Below are 17,448 nucleotides of genomic sequence, written 5' to 3'. Positions count from 1 at the left end.
GGAGCCCAGAGTGATCTCTAATGATCAAAGCCTGTCCTTACAATAACATCTCTTACGTCTAATGAATCGATCATGAGCATAATAATTCTTGCTGCTGCTTCTGTGTCAAATGTGTTCAATGCCTTTTTTTGTTTAATCCTTACTACAAACCCATAAGATGGCTATTGTCATCTATTTCCTTCTTTTCTCCACATTCAGGATTTTAAAAGGGTCGTTCATGTATTCATTGAATTTGGTTAAAGTTATTTTTAATCAAAGTAATATTGCATGTAGTATTAAAAGCCAAATGGTACTACGAGGCTTTACAATAAAAAGAGAAACTCCCTGCCTCTCTCCACCTCTCTCCACAGTTCCTGAGTTTCATCCCCCAGAGCTGCCCACTTCCAGCACTTCTGGTGGTGCCTCCTGGTAGTTCCCCACACTTACTGACCGTGGTACTGAGTTCACTGCCCCTTGTAACTCTGGTCCGCCCCGACAATGGCTAGTTGTGGTGTCTCTGAAGGCACAAGGTGGGTTTTCCTTAGTGGGGTACTTTCCTGCTCCCACTGTGCTCTACAAGCCTCAGGCATGGTTGGCTGGGGTCATGAGACCACTAATATATATGACACAGCCCATAAACAACTCAGCTAACATTTACTGTGCCGGGTTCAGGAGACAGTATTGCACAGTGATTCAGGTCACAGGCAGAGGTAGGCTTGAACCCCAGCCCAGTCTCTTTCTACCTCTCTCAGCCTTTTCTTCACCAGAATGGCAGTACCCATGATACAAGATTGGTGGGAGGATGGGGGTGTGGGTAATCAAGGATCCTAACACAGGGCTTCTGCTCCCTTCCATCAGGACTGAGAAACCATGCCTGGAAGAGCTCTTGAGTGAGGGGTGGAATTTGAACAGGAAGGAAAAAGGAAGTTTATTAGGAAAAAGAGACGAGTTGAAGTGTAGACTTACAGGCAGAAATGAACCGAGTGCTTGAGGAACAGTGAAAGGAGACTGATGGAACTTGAATGTTGGGCTCTTTTTAGATGTAGGAGATCATGTCAGATGGTAGCTGAGAAAAGTCCTGCCAGGGCGGACCACAGAGCATTACTGTAGGATGGGCGGGGGAGGAATGAGGAGTGTGCGAGGAGCACTCATTTGTGAGCAGCAGGCAATGCGGATTGGATTGGGCAAGGGGTGGACTCAAGTGTGGTGTAAATGTAATCAAGCTTTGCCTGGGACTCCAGAGATCTATCCTCCACAGAGAATATCTGCCATCTCCTGCCACAGTGGCGTAAGGAGGACTCTCTCAACACAGTGAAAAAGAAGAGAATAAACTCTGAGCAGATGTGGGAGACATTCTTGGCTGTTTACCCAACTCACACTTATTTCCTCCCTTTTGATTTCATTCAGCCTTCTCTGAATGGCCTTGACAAGGGATTGGCTTAAGCACCAGCATATGACACAATTCTAGCCAATCAGAAGTGATGGGAAATCAGCTGAGAGCTCTTGGAAGAGTTTATCTTATTCTTTTTTTAAAATATATTTTATTGATTTTTTACAGAGAGGAAGGGAGAGAGATAGAGAGTTAGAAACATCGATGAGAGAGAAACATTGATCAGCTGCCTCCTGCACATTTCCCACTGGGGATGTGCCCGCAACCCAGGTACATGCCCTTGACCGGAATCGAACCTGGGACCTTTCAGTCCGCAGGCCGACGCTCTATCCACTGAGCCAAACCGGTTTCGGCTATCTTATTCTTTAAAAGGATTATAAGACAGCCATTTCCTCTTCTATATCTGAATATTGTCAGGTAGGACCTGCTTCTATTCTTTTTCAACCAAGGCCAAAGAAACCATAGACAAGATTATCTGACACCCCAGTGTCTTTGAACCTCTGGATTAACCATCTCAAAAACCAGCTACTTAAAGACTCCTCCAAATGTGGAGTAATAAGCCTCCTGTACTTTAAGCCCTAAAATGTGGTCTGAGACTACCAGAGGCACACGCGCGAGGTCCTATCAGAAATGCAGACTCTCATCCTGGCTGGGTGCTCAGTTAGAGTATTGTCCCGATACACCGAGGTTGTGGGTCCGATCCCCAGTCAGGACACATACAAGAATCAACCAATGGCTCTAGTCAGTTTTGCTCAGTGGATAGAGCATCAGCCCATGGACTGAAGGGTCCCAGGTTCAATTCTGATCAAGGGCACGTACCTCAGTTGCAGGCTCCATCCCTGGCCCTGGTTGGGAAGCATGTGGGAGGCAACCAATCGATGTGCTGCTCTCACATCAATGTTTCTCTCTGAGTGTCTCTCCCACTCCCTTGCGCTCTCTAAAAATCAATGGAAAAATATTCCCGGTGGTGATTAACAACAACAACAACAAAAACAAACAAACAAACAAACAAACAAAATCAACCAGTCCTAGCCGGTTTGGCTCAGTGGATAGAGCGTCGGCTTGCGGACTCAAGGGTCGCAGGTTCGATTCCAGTCAAGGGCATGTACCTTGGTTGCGGGCACATCCCCAGTAGGGAGTGTGCAGGAAGCAGCTGATCGATGTTTCTCTCTCATCGATGTTTCTGGCTCTCTGTCCCTCTCCCTTTCTCGCTGTAAAAAATCAATAAAATATATTTAAAAAAATAATCAATCAATGAATGCATAAATTAGTGGAACAAAAAATGGATGTCTAGCCCTAGCTGGTTTGGCTCAGTGGATAGAGCATCGGCCTGTGAACTGAAGGGTCCCAGGTTTGATTCCGGTCAAGGGCACATGCCCGGGTTGTGGGCTCAATCCCCAGTGGGGGACTTGCAGGAGGCAGCCGATCTATGATTCTCTCTCATCATGGATGTTTCTATTTCTCTCTCCCTCTTCCTTCCTCTCTGAAATCAATAAAAATATATTTTAAAAAATCGATGTCTATGCTTACCATTGGGTCGCCTGCACTATGACATGATACATTTCCATAGCGAGTAAGCCAGTTTGAATCAGGTCTGCTTCTTGGAGCTGAAAGCATTCTACTTAATTCATATTTACTACCATGAATTCTCTCACATTCACTTTCCTGGGCTCCAGACCTACCCACATTTCCCAGTCTTGTGCCTCCTCTTCCTGGCTTTCCTACCATTCATTTACTTAAGAAAGGTGAATCAGGTGCATACTTCTATGCCAAGCTCTGTTTTAGACACTACAGATAGAGCAACTGATGAAACACAGGTGCTATCATTACGGGCCAGTGAAGAAGCAGACAATGAACAAAACTATTTTCTGAATGAATAAAATAACGAATAATGCAGAGTAGGAACTCAGTCCGTGTGGGCTGAAAGAGTTATCTTTGTCTATAGAACGTCACAGCAGAGTCTGGTTCAACAAACAGCCCTGGGAAGTGAGGAGCAGACCCTTTTCTTGCAGCCCTAGAAATCTAAAAAGGAAAATACAACCTGGCCTGCCCCCGGAGCTCAGAGTCCAGAGTGAACCGTGGAGGTGCTGAGTGCTAATTCTGCCAGGCCCCGTGAACGTGCTCCACGTAACCCTCTCATTTAGTCCTCACCACTCCAGGAGACTGTGCAAGGGCAGACGATGGCTCCGGACACAGCGGGCCTGAGACCCGGCAGCCTGGATAGTGAGAAGGCTCTGGCGAGCTCTGACCCTTGGTTAGACCTGCTCCATGTGACCTTGTGCAAGTCCCGGTCTCCCTCGTCCTGCGGTGCTCTAGCGCCTGGGTGGTGTCTGACTCTGGGGTCCTCCCCTCCTCCCAGGCTCCAGAGGATGCCTGGGTGTGTGGGAGGGGGGTCTGGGGCAAACGCGGGAGGTCGCTGAGATCAGTAGGGAGGGGGCCGGTGAAGTCAGTGGGGTGATCAGTGGGAAGGAGACCGCTGGAGAGGAACGACCATAGACACTTTCTGCCCCACGCGGCCCTCTGCTCCCACGCCCCTCAGCGCCGCCGCCAGGACGGGCCTTCTCCTGGGCTCCAGGAAGGCATCCCTTTTCCCCACCGGGCGCCCCGCCCCGCTGCCCCAGGCTGAAAGGCGACACATCCTCTGCGGGTCACTCGGCTGGATTTGGCCCGGGGCTCGCGTTCGGCCACTTTCCTTCTCTCCTCCGCGTCCACTCCCCCTCGCCTCGGGACCACTTGGTCTGCGCCGCCTGCATTGTCTGTGTGCCGGGCCCGCCCGCACTGCGGGGAGAGGCGGGAGCCGCCCACGCCGCGCCCGGCGCTCCGCGTCGCCGTCTCCCTGGGACGCGCGGGGCTGCGCGGCGCGCGGGAGCCGGGCGGGCGGCCATGGCGCGGCGCGCCGGGAGGTAACCCGCCGGCCGCCGGGAGCGCAGGGCGGCCATGGCCCGGCGGCGCCGCCGCGCCTGCATCGCGCTGTTCCTGGTGCTGCTCTTCGCCTTCGGCACCCTCATGGGCCTGCGCACGCTCAAGGCTCCGGACGGACTCCCGGCTCTGGGCCCGGGCCTGGAGCTGGCGTCCTTGGAGCGACGCCCGGAGGGGGGCCCCGCGCCCGCCGCCCGGGCCCCCGCCGCCCCCGTCGCCCCCGCCGCCCCCGCCGCGCCGCCACCCCCGCCGCCACCGCCCCGCACCGCGGGTCCGGGTGGTCCCCCGGAACCGGCCCCCGCAGAGGCCGAGCCCGTCCCCGGGCAGAGTCTGCGGGTCTACTCGGACCTGCACGCCTTCTACTATTCGTGGTACGGGAGCCCGCGGCGCGAGGGCCACTACATTCACTGGGACCACGTCATGGTGCCGCACTGGGACCCCAAGATCTCGGCCAGCTACCCCCGCGGCCGCCATAGTCCCCCCGACGACTTGGGCTCCAGCTTCTACCCGGAGCTGGGGCCCTACAGCTCCCGGGACCCCGACGTGCTGCGGGAGCACATGACCCAGCTTAAGGAAGCCGCCATCGGTGAGCCCTCCCCACCCCCTCCCCACGTGTCCCTGTCCCCCAGCCTCACCCTCTTCCTTCCTCCACCGCAGCTCCACGTGGTCCAGTCACCCAGCCTTTGGCCCCACTCACCCTTCAGCCTGGCTTCGTACCCCTTCCGAGGCACCGCTGCACTTTTTATCATTCACACGCACCCACCTCTGCCTTCTGATCCCCAGCTATTCAGGGCCCTTCCTTAGGGCAGACCTGCTGGGAGAGCCTGTGGTAGGCGGTTGGGCCAGAGCTGTGCCAGCCACCTTCATGTCTGTTGGATTTCTAGGTTTGGGTAAGTGAAGCCTGGGTATCCGAAAACGGATAATCCGCAGGAGTCTTGCATTCAGAGTAGCGCCTGGCGTGGCCGCTGCCTTCAAACCAGCTACAGGGGAGAGCAGCAGCCCTCTCTGCGTCTGCTGGCTCAGGAAGGACAGTTTGTCCAGGTGCATGATGGACCCTGCTCTGCAGCATGGAGTCCGGGATCTTCCCTTAAAGTACTCAGCTTGAGAGGAGGTCCCGGGAGCCTCCTGTAGGCAGGCTGGGTGGGAGGCTCACCTGTCAGATTTTGTCATTGAATTCCGCTGGATTTTACAGTCCATTTCAACTTATGTGGAAACGGTGAGTGAGGGAAAACACTGAATGCCAGAGACACCAGGGGAGGTGTTCACAGATGTATAACACAACGCCTGTCCCTCGGATTTTACAGTCTAGAGTGGCAGACAGGCTCGACAAATGCTATTTCCCACCAGAAGAATCAGATGACCTCTCTGTTCAAGGCTCTTCTCCCTTCAGGACCCAAGAGGTGCCCCTCTCTTCCTGGGATAGGACTGTGCCTTCCGGGTGGGTGTGGCATTGTCCACCCATTTCCCTTTGTTCTACTTGCTAATATCAGCAAAAGCCGGGACCATACCCAGGCTTTTCTCAGGCTCCTGCCAGGCCTGATGCGTTCAGCTCGCCCCAGACGCTGCGCTTCAGCACCGTGGGTGAGGACAGCTCCAGGACCCAGGCTCGTCTGGAATCTGATCGGCAGGAAGTGAACCTGGCAGGAGCCTTGCTCTAAGGCAGCGGTTCTCAACCTGTGGGGCCCCTTTGGGGGTCGAACGACCCTTTCACAGGGGTCGCCTAAGACCATCGGAAAACACATATATGATGACATGTTGTTTTTGTGATTAATCACTATGCTTTAATTATGTTCAATTTGTAACAATGAAATTGAGGGTCACCACAACATGAGGAACTGTATTAACCCTTTGCGGTCCAATTTTATTTTTGGAATTCAAACAGTCTGGTCCAAATTAATTGACGGGATTGAATGTTGAACCGGTTTGCGGTGTCTCAGCCTCGACGTTGGACCTGCTCCTAAGTGCCTGGTCTGTCGAGTCAGCCTCCACGTCGGACCGAAAAGCGTTCAAGGGTTGCGGCATTAGGAAGGTTGAGAACCACTGCTTAAGGTTTCATTCAGAAACCATTTTGCAGTTGGAGGTGGTCTGCGAGGAAACAAATCTCTGGTGTGGGGATGCTGTGTGTCTCTGAAGTAGCTCGTGCTATGTTTCAGGCGTCCTGGTCCTGTCCTGGTATCCACCTGGCATGGCTGATGATAATGGGGAACCCTCTGATGACCTGGTGCCCGCCATTCTGGACACCGCCCATCAGTACAACATCCAGGTGAGTCTTCAAGAAGAGATCAAGTGCCCTCTGGCCCATTCTGGAGATTTTCCCTCTTCTGCCCATAGGGATAGTGCCTCCACCCAAGTTCTTGGCATGAGCCCAGCTATGGCAAATAAGTAGCAAGTGTGGTGTTGGGGGTGGGGTTCTAATAAATACTGCCTATGTCACTCTAGTTTTCAGTTCTGAAAAAAAGTTGGGAAAACTAAATATAGGAGAAATGAGAGACTAAATATCAAAATAATAGAGTTTAAGTTGGAGACCCTGACGCTGGAGAGGGCAGGCAAGAACCAAATGGGCCCACAAACAATTCCAGCCTCAGCTTCCTTCTGGGAGGCAGTGCTGGGCCTCAGGGAGCAGAGCACACCTGTTCTCAGCAGGTAGGCTTGCTTTCAAGAGGAATGAGGGAGCTGAGCTTAGCATATCCGGTTTTTCCCCCAAATGTACCAATTAAATAAGTCATTCTCCTCTCCTTTGGCAGAACAACGATGAAGAAGAGCCTCACTCCCATTCCTGAGCCCATCACCAACATGCATAATAGGTCATAGCACATTTTCCCACTGACATAGCTTCAGTATAATTCTTCCCACAGTTTTAGGTATCAATGCCAATCACTTGAACTGGCAGATAAGTTGAAACCTATTAGCCACCCTGCCACAGCCCAACAGAATGACTCTCCCCCTCCCCCCAAAAAAGTGATGCCCAGATGCGGGAGGTGGGAAACTTCTTGCCCCTTTCTTGGCCCTGAGAGCAGTGGCTGTTTTGTCTATAGTGCCCACCATTGCCGGGCCCTCTCCTGACCTCAGCCTCTCCTCTAGGCCATCGTTGGAGCATCAGCCTTATAGGTTGACCCCTGGACAGATAATCACGTGACCAGTATCTCCTATCTGTGGCAGGTGGCCTTCCACATCCAACCTTACAAGGGCCGGGATGACCTCACACTGCATGACAACATCAAGTACATCATTGACACGTAAGGCTGCTCTGGGGCATGGACTTTGGTGGGGATCAAAATAGGAGTAAGGATAGGTTTGGAGGGGCAGGTCAAGAGACACACGGGCAGAATGCCTGTGTTCCCCAGCAGTTATTTTATAGTAAGAGAGTATTGGGCTTTAGAATCAGCAACCTAGGTTTGAATTTTGATTCTGCAGCCTCCAATCTGTAATAAAGGCAAGCCTCTTTTTTAAAAAAATGTATTAATTTCAGAGAGGAAGGGAGAGGGAGAGATAGAAACATCAATGAGAGAGAATCATCAATTGGCTGTCTCCTGTATGCTCCACACTGGGGATTGAGCTCACAACCTGGGCATGTGCCCTGACTGGCTATCGAACCATGACTTCTTGGTTCATAGGTTGATGCTCAACCACTGAGCCACATGGCAAGCCTCTTAATGTGTGAGTCTTGTGAGAGTTACATGAGTTAATATAGGTGAAAATGGCTTGTACAGTGCTTGCACGTCATTCATTCATTCAAAAACATTTATTGAGTGCCTTGAATTGTCTAGGCACTGTCCTAAGTCCATTGTATGGCAGTAGGTAGGACTAGCAAAGTTTACATTCGAGTGTATGTAGTGGGTGCAGTGGAACAGAGAGTAGTTACACATGCAAAAATCAAATAGTGATTCATACTATGGAAGAGTAATAATAAAGGATAAAGCAGGGTGTTGTGTTTGCTAGAGTGTGTCCAAAAAATATTTTAGAATGGGTGGTCAAGTGAGCTCTCTGAGGAGATGACATGTGGGCTGACACCTAAATGAAGAGGCAGCTCTGCGAAGATCCGGGACAGGCAGAAATCCCAGGCAGAGGGCTGTCAGATCCAAAGGTCATAGTTTGGGACAAGTTTACTGCTAGAAAGGCCAGTGTTACCAGAGTGTATAGATAGATGGGATAATAGCAGGAATGGAAGTGGCAGGGCCAGATCAAGTAGGTGGGGCCTGGAGGGTTTTGGAGCAATCAGATCTGATTTAGACTTTAAAAAGAGAACGGATTATAAGGAGGTAGAATTGGGAGCCTGTAGTCCAGATGAAAGGTGATGTGGCTTGGCCTGGGGCAGGGAGGTGAGGCTTGACTAAAGGAATGACAAGGCTGGGGAGAGGAGGGAGGGAGCTAGTTCTTGCTTAGAGGCATGACAATTCAATCATGGAGACTGGCTGGATCCAAAATTATGCTTGGACATCTGGAAAGCTCTCATCCATGGCTGGTGACACCGCGGTGCTGGCTTCTGCCACCCCAGGCTGCCACTCAGGTGCTTCTTCCTCTGCTCCTCAGGTATGGCTCCCATGGTGCGTTTTACCGCTATAAGAACAGCATGGGAAAGAGCCTCCCACTCTTTTATATCTACGACTCATACCTGACAACCCCTGAGGCCTGGGCCCATCTCCTGACACCAAATGGGCTGCACTCAATCCGCAATACCCTCTATGATGGGGTCTTCATAGCGCTGCTGGTGGAGGAGGGCCACACCCATGACATCCTGGCCGCCGGATTCGATGGCATGTACACCTACTTTGCCTCCAACGGTTTCTCCTTTGGCTCTTCCCATCAGAACTGGAAAGCTGTGAAGAACTTTTGTGATGCCAACAACCTCATGTTCATTCCCAGTGTGGGGCCTGGGTACATTGACACTAGCATCCGGCCCTGGAATAACCACAACACGCGGAACAGGGTCAATGGCAAATACTATGAGACAGCCCTGCAGGCAGCCCTGACAGTGAGGCCCGAGATCGTCTCCATCACCTCTTTCAACGAGTGGCACGAGGGCACCCAGATTGAGAAGGCCATTCCCAAGAAGACGCCGACTCGTCTGTACTTGGACTACCTGCCTCATCAGCCCAGCCTGTACCTGGAGCTGACTCGCCGCTGGGCGGAGCACTTCGTCAAAGAGAAGGAGCAGTGGCTGATGTGAGGGGCCTGCAAACAGGGCCTGAGGTGCTGATGTCCCCGCCTCACTGGAATACTGTCTCCATGTGGGGCTCAGCCGAGGGTGTAGCACTCACGTCTCCTTCTCAGCAGCTGGTGCCTCTGGGTGGGCCATCAGGCCTGTTCCTCAGGCCAGTGGTGCTGGGTTGCTCTGCAGCGACAGGAAACTGGGCAGTGCTGCCGAGGGAACTGTAGAGGCTGGCAGGTGACTGGATGAGCCCAGGGAAGCTTCACATCCTCAGTGAGACACTGAAATAATCCCTCTGGCTTTGAACTCAGCAGGTTGCTGTGGTGTGGTGGAGTCGCCAAGCCACTGCTCTAGGAAGGGTGTCAGGGTCCTGGGCTAGCATGCACCCTGCTCCCTTCTGCCACCCCTGCCCTCTCTTCCGGCCTCCTTCCCACATTGACCATCTTGTCCAAGTTAGGGAACCATACTTGAGACTTTCTAAAAGGGAAATTCTAGGTTTAAGCTATTTCCAATAGATTCCTGAACCCAATTTTCAGGAAATAATCCTGAGCACTCACACATTAATTCAACACAGACTAACACCACTTTACTATGTGCCAGGAGCAAATGACCAGAAACGGTTCATCTTCCTTACAGGACCCAGCTTCCCTCATTTGGGATGGCCTTGTAGCTAGTGCAGAAGCACAGCTATAGGTTTTACTTTTGCAGTTTTACCCACTGCTGGGCGTTCTGTTTTCCCTAAGAAAATACCTCTGTGCTCAAGCCTCCATTTTCCCAGATGAACATTTAGCTTCAGGGAGAGGACTAGGACTTCCCCCTCCCTTTAGCTGCCTAAATGGAATGAGGCCCATTCACTAGAGCCATTTTCAGTGCTACTGTGATTTGTATTATTAAACAATGTGGTCTTCTCAAGTAAGCATTCCTCTTGCTCTCTTCAAGACTTCACAAATTCTGGCCCTGTAGTCAGATTTGGAGACTGACATGAGGGATGACTAGTGTTAGCACAGTGAAGAGGGAGTTTGCTTAAGAAATTAGCAAGATTGCTAGAGGGAATATTTAACAAACCGTTGGTTCTTTACAAATAAACTAATGTGCTAACTGCAAAGACACTCAAAGCAGGCCCTGGGACACCTTTTCGGCAAATTATTAGGAGCTACTTGAAAATATGTACATTGCAAACCACTATATTGAGAAATTTATGGGCTCAAGAGTGAATCCCAATTCTGGGAACTGGGATGCAAGGCAGAGGGGAGGTAGTGGGCCCTACTGGGTACCACAAGGACTCCCAGTTGCAGTGAGGTAACTGATACTAAACCCCACTGATGGACGGGGTAGGCCTGGTCACCTGCTTGTGACTTAGTTGGGGAAACCAAGGCAAGCAGGGACAGGTGAAAAGGGCTGGATGGGGTGACCTATAATTTACAGAAGGGGTAACACTGAGGCCTCATTTCACAAATATACAATTTGAAAAATACCAAAAGCATGGCAGTGCTCCAGGGGATGGGGGTAGTAATTCTCACATCACTGATGGAACCGGATTCAGTTCTCCAAGGCTAATCTGTATCAAGAGCCATAAAAATGTTCATATACTTTGACCCAGTAATCCTACCCTAAGGAAATAATTCAAAGAAGAAAAACAAACCATTTTCAAAGACGTCTAATAGAGGCATTATTTCCTATGAAAGAAAATGTTCAAATGCCCAACAATAACTGTTTAATACATGGTATACATATGAATGCAGATAAAGGCTGCTGATTGGACACTAGGTTTAAATAATGGTGTCATTATAATGTATTTTATGAATAAGAAAAAAGGCACTGTCTGAAGAGAGATTTACTTTCCTATACTCTTTAATTTGGATCCCCCATCCCACTCCCTGCCAACTGAGCTGGCTTCCCACCATTAGCGGAAAGCGATGACCTCCGCCAGGCAATGCAGCATGCCGCACCACCAGCCCCTGCTTCAGAGGAAATTGTGTTTGGCCTGTTACTCTAGTCTTTATACTAACCCGGTTCCAGCTTCAGGAGCACAAAACTCAAGCCTTTGGTCACTTGATTCCTTTAAACAGCACCAACTGGCACTCTAGCTTATTTGGACCTTAATCCTACCAGACCTGAGGCCCTGAACCTAACTGTCCCCTATACCTGGGCTCCTGAGCATTAAAGAGAAAAAACCAACATGATATAGAAAAATGTTAGTTACATGCAAACAAGTGGTTAGAATAAGATGGAACTTGGAGACATTGTAGAAAATAGGTCTACCTTTCATCTAGCGCCAATATTCCACCTTTGTGTGAAAATTACCGAAAAATCGGTACAGCAGTCTGGTAGGGTTAAATGCTACCAACTCTCACTAGATTCCAAATGTTATTTAAATTATATATCAAGAGTTTTTTTAAAAAAGAGGGAGAGAAGAAGCTTATCAGAATAAGAGCATCCTAGGAATGTTCTTAAAGTCTCTATTCAGCTTTTGGCTGACATGAAATTATAGACAATAAATATAGCCCCCTTCCCCAGGTGTGAAGCTAAACCAGCTTCTTCTGGGGCCTGGTTACAGTGCTCATAAAGGTAAGCTGCCTTCCAAGTCAGACTAGTGACGCGGTGGCCCCAGTGGCCTCTCCAGTGAGGCCTGGCCATCCGCTGGTGGACAAGAAACGTCGTGTCCAGCATCAGTCCCTGGGCCCTTCTGCCTCTCAAGTCTCAGCAGAATCCCTGTGAGGGAGCAGCCCGTACTTCCTCTGGAGGACATCCGTAGTGTTTTCCAGGGCACTGAGGAGGAAACGAGGACAGTTAAGAAGCTGACTTCTCAAAGCCCACCAGAGTCCAGTGATCAGGGAGCTCTAACTCTCTGGTCTTACTGCACTCTGTTCATCAAACCCTTGAAGAATCCTTTCGAATCCTGAAAGAAACAGCAACCACCTGCAAACTTAGTCTCACTCCACCCATCACTTCTCCAAAATAAAGGTTGTCAGGGCAAGAGAGTGTGACCACCTGTATTTTGTCAAGACCATTTTTGCATTCCCAACCCCCCTCAAATTCTATCCCCACAGCATAGGAGACACTCACCAGCCTGCACGAATGATGCGAAACTTTCCAGGCACAGACAAGTCAACCACAGTTGAGCCGAGGCGACACTTGGGGCTCTTGCCATCCCCAATTGGCCCCCCATCGATTACCAAGGACAGCTGAGGCCAGAGGTCCTGGAACTCCTAAGAAGAGGGAGAGGAAGAGCATGGACACTAACCCCATGCAATGTCGTCACAATGCAGGCAGGGTTCACAAGACAAAGGCTACACCAGGGGTCCTCAAACTTTTTAAACAGGGGGCCAGTTCACTGTCCCTCAGACCGTTGGAGGGCCGGACTATAGTTAAAAAAAAAAAACTATGAACAAATTCCTATGCACACTGCACATATCTTATTTTGAAGTAAAAAAACAAAACAGGAACAAATACAATATTTGTATTTGCATGTGGCCCGCGGGCCGTAGTTTGAGGACCCCTGAACTACACAATCCCAAACCAGGAGGCACATTCCTATAAGAGGGGAAGGAACCTCAATTAATTAAGGTCAGCTATGCTAAGGACATACATCCTATGAGGTTTAAGGTCCCCTCCCCCATATCAGCACCCCAAGTAACATCTATCTAGAGCTCAAAGAGTATCTTGCTGTGCCAGGAAGAAATTCCATACATTTCTGTTGGGGAGCTGTAAGCACAATGACTGGAGTCCAAGGTGGAAGCCCAAAGGGATGGGCTCTACCCTGGACTTTCCTCCAAATCTCGGTATGACCTCATTCAAGTTACTTTATCTACGGCTGTAAAATAAGGGAGCTGGACAGATGCTCCCTAAGGGTCCCTTCCAGCTCTAGCACCCCGATCCTGGATCTCAGGGGAACTGTGGATCACGGTACGGAGGGGAAACGGGGTGGACTCTGTAAGTGCATGCCACCAACACTCAATCCTTGGGCTACGGGAAGGGTACTCCCTTCTTAGCTACAGCGTCGCCTACTCCCCCTCATCCCTGCCCTCACCCCTTATGAAGATGGGCCTGGGAATTGGGAATAGGGGAATACCAGTTGGATAGGTCAACTGTTTGCTGAGCAGGCAGGAATAGCTCCCGCCATCCCCTTCCCCAACGCCTTGAGTATGGCCACCAGGACCAAGTAAAAGCCTGCAGTCTGGGAATAAGAAGGGATGCTGAGCTCTCACTTTCCCAGGCTCCTGAACCCACTCTCTAGGTCTGGGCATGGAAAACCACATCCCTTTGCTATGTTCTGCATTTAAGTTCAGTAAGAAGAAAACAGTGGTAAGTTGAACTTCTCTGTGTCCTCATTTGTTCCAAGCTATGCGGCTAACACAGGATTAGGATGATCCTTTGACCTGGCTCATGGCAGAGGTAAGAGAATGTGGTCAGGAGTCCCTGGGCCAAGTGATTTAACTTTTTGGAGCCTTAACTTCCTTTATAGCACTGTTGTAAAGACTTACTGCCTTATTCCCCGATAACTGCTACCCCTACAACAAGGGGAAAAACAATTATACTTATCATGTTTCTTATTAAAAAGACTAGAGGCCCAGTGCACGAAATTCGTGCATGGGTAGGGTCCCTAGGGCCTTCCTTGTTCTGCACCGCCCCCTGGTGGTCAGTGCACGTCATAGCGAGCGGTCAAATTTCTGGTTGGTCAAACTCCCCAGGAGACAATTTGCATATTAGCCTTTTATTATATAGGATAGAAAGAAAACATCCATCGCCCCCCCCTCCCCCAAAGCTTTGTAATAAAACCTTTCCAAGATTCTTTAACTTGGATTTCCCCCAACTCAACCCCTGCCAACTGGGCAGACTTCCCATCATTAAACTCTCCTGCTGGGCAATTCCAGCGAACCACCAACCCCTCTGGTTCAGAGAAAACTGTGTTAGGCCTGGGACGACGACTAGGTAACTCTCACCTCCACATTCAGAGAACTGGGCTGGGAGCTGAGGTTGGCACTGGTGAGAGCAAGTGGCCCCCCAAACATCTGGGCCAAGTCCTGCATGAAGGCATGGTCAGGAATCCGGATGCCCACAAGCTATGAAACAAGGAGAAAGGGGACCATGAGAATGGATGGATGGAGTGGGTTCTGGGTCCAGCCTGGGTCCGTGTGAAAGCCGAATGGCAGGGAGACACGAGACAATCCGACTCACGGGAGTGAAGGGGTTCAGGTCCTTGTTGAGCTCCTCCGAGCGTTCCATCACCAGGGTCACCGGTCCTGGTAACAGGTCTTTCAGGAGCCCCTCGGGTACGTTCACATGACAGTACCTGGGAAACAAAGGGGGCACAGCTCTACCCACGAACGAAGGGCCACTGCTGGTCCCGGTCCAGACTCTAGGCAGATCCAGAAGAGGGGACCCTCGGGACCAGCGGGACCCACCCGTCTTCCCTCTTCACCTACCAGCCTGAGCAGAAGCCTGGGCTCCGGAGAAGCACCCCAAGCTTGGGGCCCACACACCTCCGGTCTCCGAAACTACAACGGCTGCGCGGCTATCCCTTCCGTGTTTTATTTCCTCTTCAAAGCCCTCCCGGCTAAATTAAGCTACTGTTTCCTTTTCCTTTTCCCCGTGGGCGTTCCCCGCCCCGCCCCCATTAATCACAAAAACGCCAGGAGAAGAGGGGCCTGGTCGGCCTTCGCGGCTGCGCCGCTGCCTCTCGCCGAGGGCCTGGCCGACGTGAAGTGGCCGACACACACTTCCAGTTCCGGATTCCTGGGCGAGCCGGGCAGGCCCCTCCCGCTCCCGGCGCCTCAGTCTCCCAAGCCTGTCACCGGAAGCCCCTCCCGCGGAGCCGCCCCCAGCAGGGCCGGGCCGGGGAAGCCTTACCTGTAGACGTCGACCACGCGGCCCAGGCACACGGCCAGCGGCTTGGCCTCGCTGCGGCCCTTGAGGCGGTACACGGCGTCCAGTGCCGCCGAGCTGCTCGCCGAGCACGCCAGGCCGTACAGCGTATCGGTGGGGACGGCCACCACGGCGCCGGAGCGCAGCTCGGCCACGGCCGCCCGCAGCGCCTCGGTCCAACCGGCGCGCTCCGGGCTTGCGGCCCGCACGGCCCCGTTCCCCGGGAGCCGTAACAGCCGGGCCCCCGGCGCCGCCCGAGCGGGGCCCGGAGGGAGGAGGAGGCGGCCCTTGCGGGCGGAGCCTGCCGGCCCCTCACTCAGTCCCACGCTGGCAGCCACCGCGGCCCTCAGTCCCCTGCACGGACCCGCCGGAGACATCCGCCCAGGCCCGCTTCCGGGAGGAAGTGACGCACCCAGCCAGCTTCCGGTCCGGGAGGCTCGGCCCCACCTCCGCGCCGAGCAACTTAAAGGGACCACGACCCCCAGGAGGATTGAAGGAGACCGGTGGGGACGGGGCGGGGCGCAGCTCTGCGGAACCTTAGCGCAGCGCTGGGGAGGGGGCGGCCGAAAGGGGGGCGGTGGTCGGGCCGCGCAGGCGGAGATGGAATGGGGCCCCGGCTCAGACTGGTCACGGGGGTGAGAGGGGGCCCGTCGGGGCGGGGGGAATGGGCTCGGACCCCGCGCCAGCTCCGGCCCTGACGGCCTGTCTCGCTCTCTCCGGGCAGGGAGGCTGCCGGCGTGGACCGTGGGAAGGCGGGGCTGGGGCTCGGCGGGAGGCCACCCCCGCAGCCGCCCCGGGATGAGCGCGCCCAGCAGCTGCTGGACGCGGTGGAGCAGCGGCAGCGGCAGCTCCTGGACACCATCGCCGCCTGCGAGGAGATGCTGCGGCAGCTGGGCCGCCGGCGCCCGGAGCCGGCGGGTGGCGGGGTCAGTGCCTCCCGGCCGGGCCTGGGAGGTGGGGACTGTCCACAGGCTAGATTAGCTGAGCCCCAGCTCCCCCTGAGAGTGAACGTGTCCCCGCTGCTGTACCGCCCACTTTCCATCTGGGTGAGAGGCTCTGAAAAAGTTCAGTGCTGTCCAGATGCCAAGGAGCCATATCCTTGCGGCCTAAGCCGAGGCCTTGCCTCCCAGCCTCACTTTTTTCCTTCCTGTTCCTACCAGAGTGTCTCATCCAAACCCGGGGCGCCCCCCCAGCCAGCGGTCTGCGCCAGAGGCGGTTTCCCAAAGGATGCTGGCGATGGAGCTGCGGAACCCTGACCGCTCCCGAGCCCGTGGCCCTGAGCTCTCCCCCTCCGGGGGGCTGGTGGCTGGACTCTGAACAACTGCCTTCAGTCAAGGACCAGTCTTCACTGGCAGCGGCTGGAACTTGGCCCTCAGCCTGGGGTGGCAGCTCTGCTAGCGGCCGGGTTCACTCCTTCCTGGCTGATGCAGAGCTGAGCTTTGAAATGTAGCCGGGCACACCCAGCCTGACCGGAGTTGGGCAGGCCAGCAGTGCTCGCCAGAGTGGTCTGGCCTGCTTCCGGGGATCCAGGTGGTGTTACATGTCCATTTCATGCTTCGGGGGCTCCAAGTCCCACACAACACTTTCAGCAGAGCCCTGATTAAAAGGAAGCCTGCAGACTCTCCTGGTGCCTGGCCTTTCCTTTCTGTCCCATCTCTAAGACTCTGGCTGGGGAGGGAGGAAGTGGTGGAAAGCTGGCAGGGTTGGGAAGAAATACCACAGATAACTACCAGATTTAAATAAGCATTTAATTAGGATCTCATTAGTATTTAATATTGCTTTTTCAATTCCAAAAAGTTAAATTTTCACTTCTTAGCAGATATTTTAAAGTACAATATTAAGTTTATACAAAATGAGCAATTCAGCAAACACCATTATTTCACATTCTTCAAAAATACAAATTCATATTTACTCTTTTGGGTTTGGAGGTTTCTTCCTTTGGAAGTACTGAACCTGTAACGTTTTCATATCGCTCAGTGAAAGTCTGTTGTTCCCATGTTTCACACTTAAATGAATTTGATAGGCTTTACATAATCCAAATAAAACTACTGGGCTTTAGACAACTGTCACGGAGACCTTCAGCCAATGACTAGTGTATGTCCAAAAGAAAAGGCTCTCCTGGGTCTTGCCTTTCCCGGCCAGAAGA

General features: G+C 52.5%; 3 protein-coding genes across 5 annotated transcripts; 2 read left to right on the top strand and 1 right to left on the bottom strand.

The window, feature by feature from the left end:
* Window positions 1-4,093: 4,093 nt before the first annotated feature.
* On the top strand, window positions 4,094-10,353 carry MANEAL (mannosidase endo-alpha like). 2 transcript variants are annotated; one of them, XM_059690126.1, is made up of 4 exons: window positions 4,094-4,874; window positions 6,442-6,551; window positions 7,448-7,524; window positions 8,819-10,353. In XM_059690126.1, exons 1-4 carry the CDS (start codon window positions 4,307-4,309, stop codon window positions 9,453-9,455), a joined length of 1,392 nt encoding a protein of 463 aa, XP_059546109.1. In that variant the 5' UTR covers window positions 4,094-4,306; the 3' UTR covers window positions 9,456-10,353. The 2 variants fall into 2 exon arrangements, with proteins under 2 accessions (XP_059546109.1, XP_059546110.1); XM_059690127.1 differs by lacking the exons at window positions 4,094-4,874; window positions 7,448-7,524 and having other exon boundaries at window positions 6,481-6,551.
* A 726-nt stretch (window positions 10,354-11,079) lies between these two features.
* Window positions 11,080-15,679, bottom strand: YRDC (yrdC N6-threonylcarbamoyltransferase domain containing). Its single transcript, XM_059690128.1, has 5 exons — window positions 15,288-15,679; window positions 14,616-14,730; window positions 14,381-14,500; window positions 12,504-12,646; window positions 11,080-12,206 (listed from the first exon to the last, which is right to left on the bottom strand). Exons 1-5 carry the CDS (start codon window positions 15,677-15,679, stop codon window positions 12,131-12,133), a joined length of 846 nt encoding a protein of 281 aa, XP_059546111.1. The 3' UTR covers window positions 11,080-12,130.
* C3H1orf122 (chromosome 3 C1orf122 homolog) lies at window positions 15,674-16,706 on the top strand. 2 transcript variants are annotated; one of them, XM_059690130.1, is made up of 3 exons: window positions 15,674-15,805; window positions 16,027-16,228; window positions 16,463-16,706. In XM_059690130.1, the coding sequence occupies exons 2-3, from the start codon at window positions 16,181-16,183 to the stop codon at window positions 16,556-16,558; spliced, it is 144 nt and encodes a 47-aa protein (XP_059546113.1). In that variant the 5' UTR covers window positions 15,674-15,805; window positions 16,027-16,180; the 3' UTR covers window positions 16,559-16,706. The 2 variants fall into 2 exon arrangements, with proteins under 2 accessions (XP_059546113.1, XP_059546112.1); XM_059690129.1 differs by lacking the exon at window positions 15,674-15,805 and adding an exon at window positions 15,809-15,937.
* The last annotated feature ends 742 nt before the right edge of the window (window positions 16,707-17,448 follow it).

Source organism: Myotis daubentonii, chromosome 3 (genome assembly GCF_963259705.1).
Source record: "Myotis daubentonii chromosome 3, mMyoDau2.1, whole genome shotgun sequence".
NCBI lineage: Eukaryota > Metazoa > Chordata > Mammalia > Chiroptera > Vespertilionidae > Myotis > Myotis daubentonii.
The sequence above is the reverse complement of the archived record's forward strand: the minus strand, read 5'-3'. Positions and strand labels throughout refer to the sequence as shown.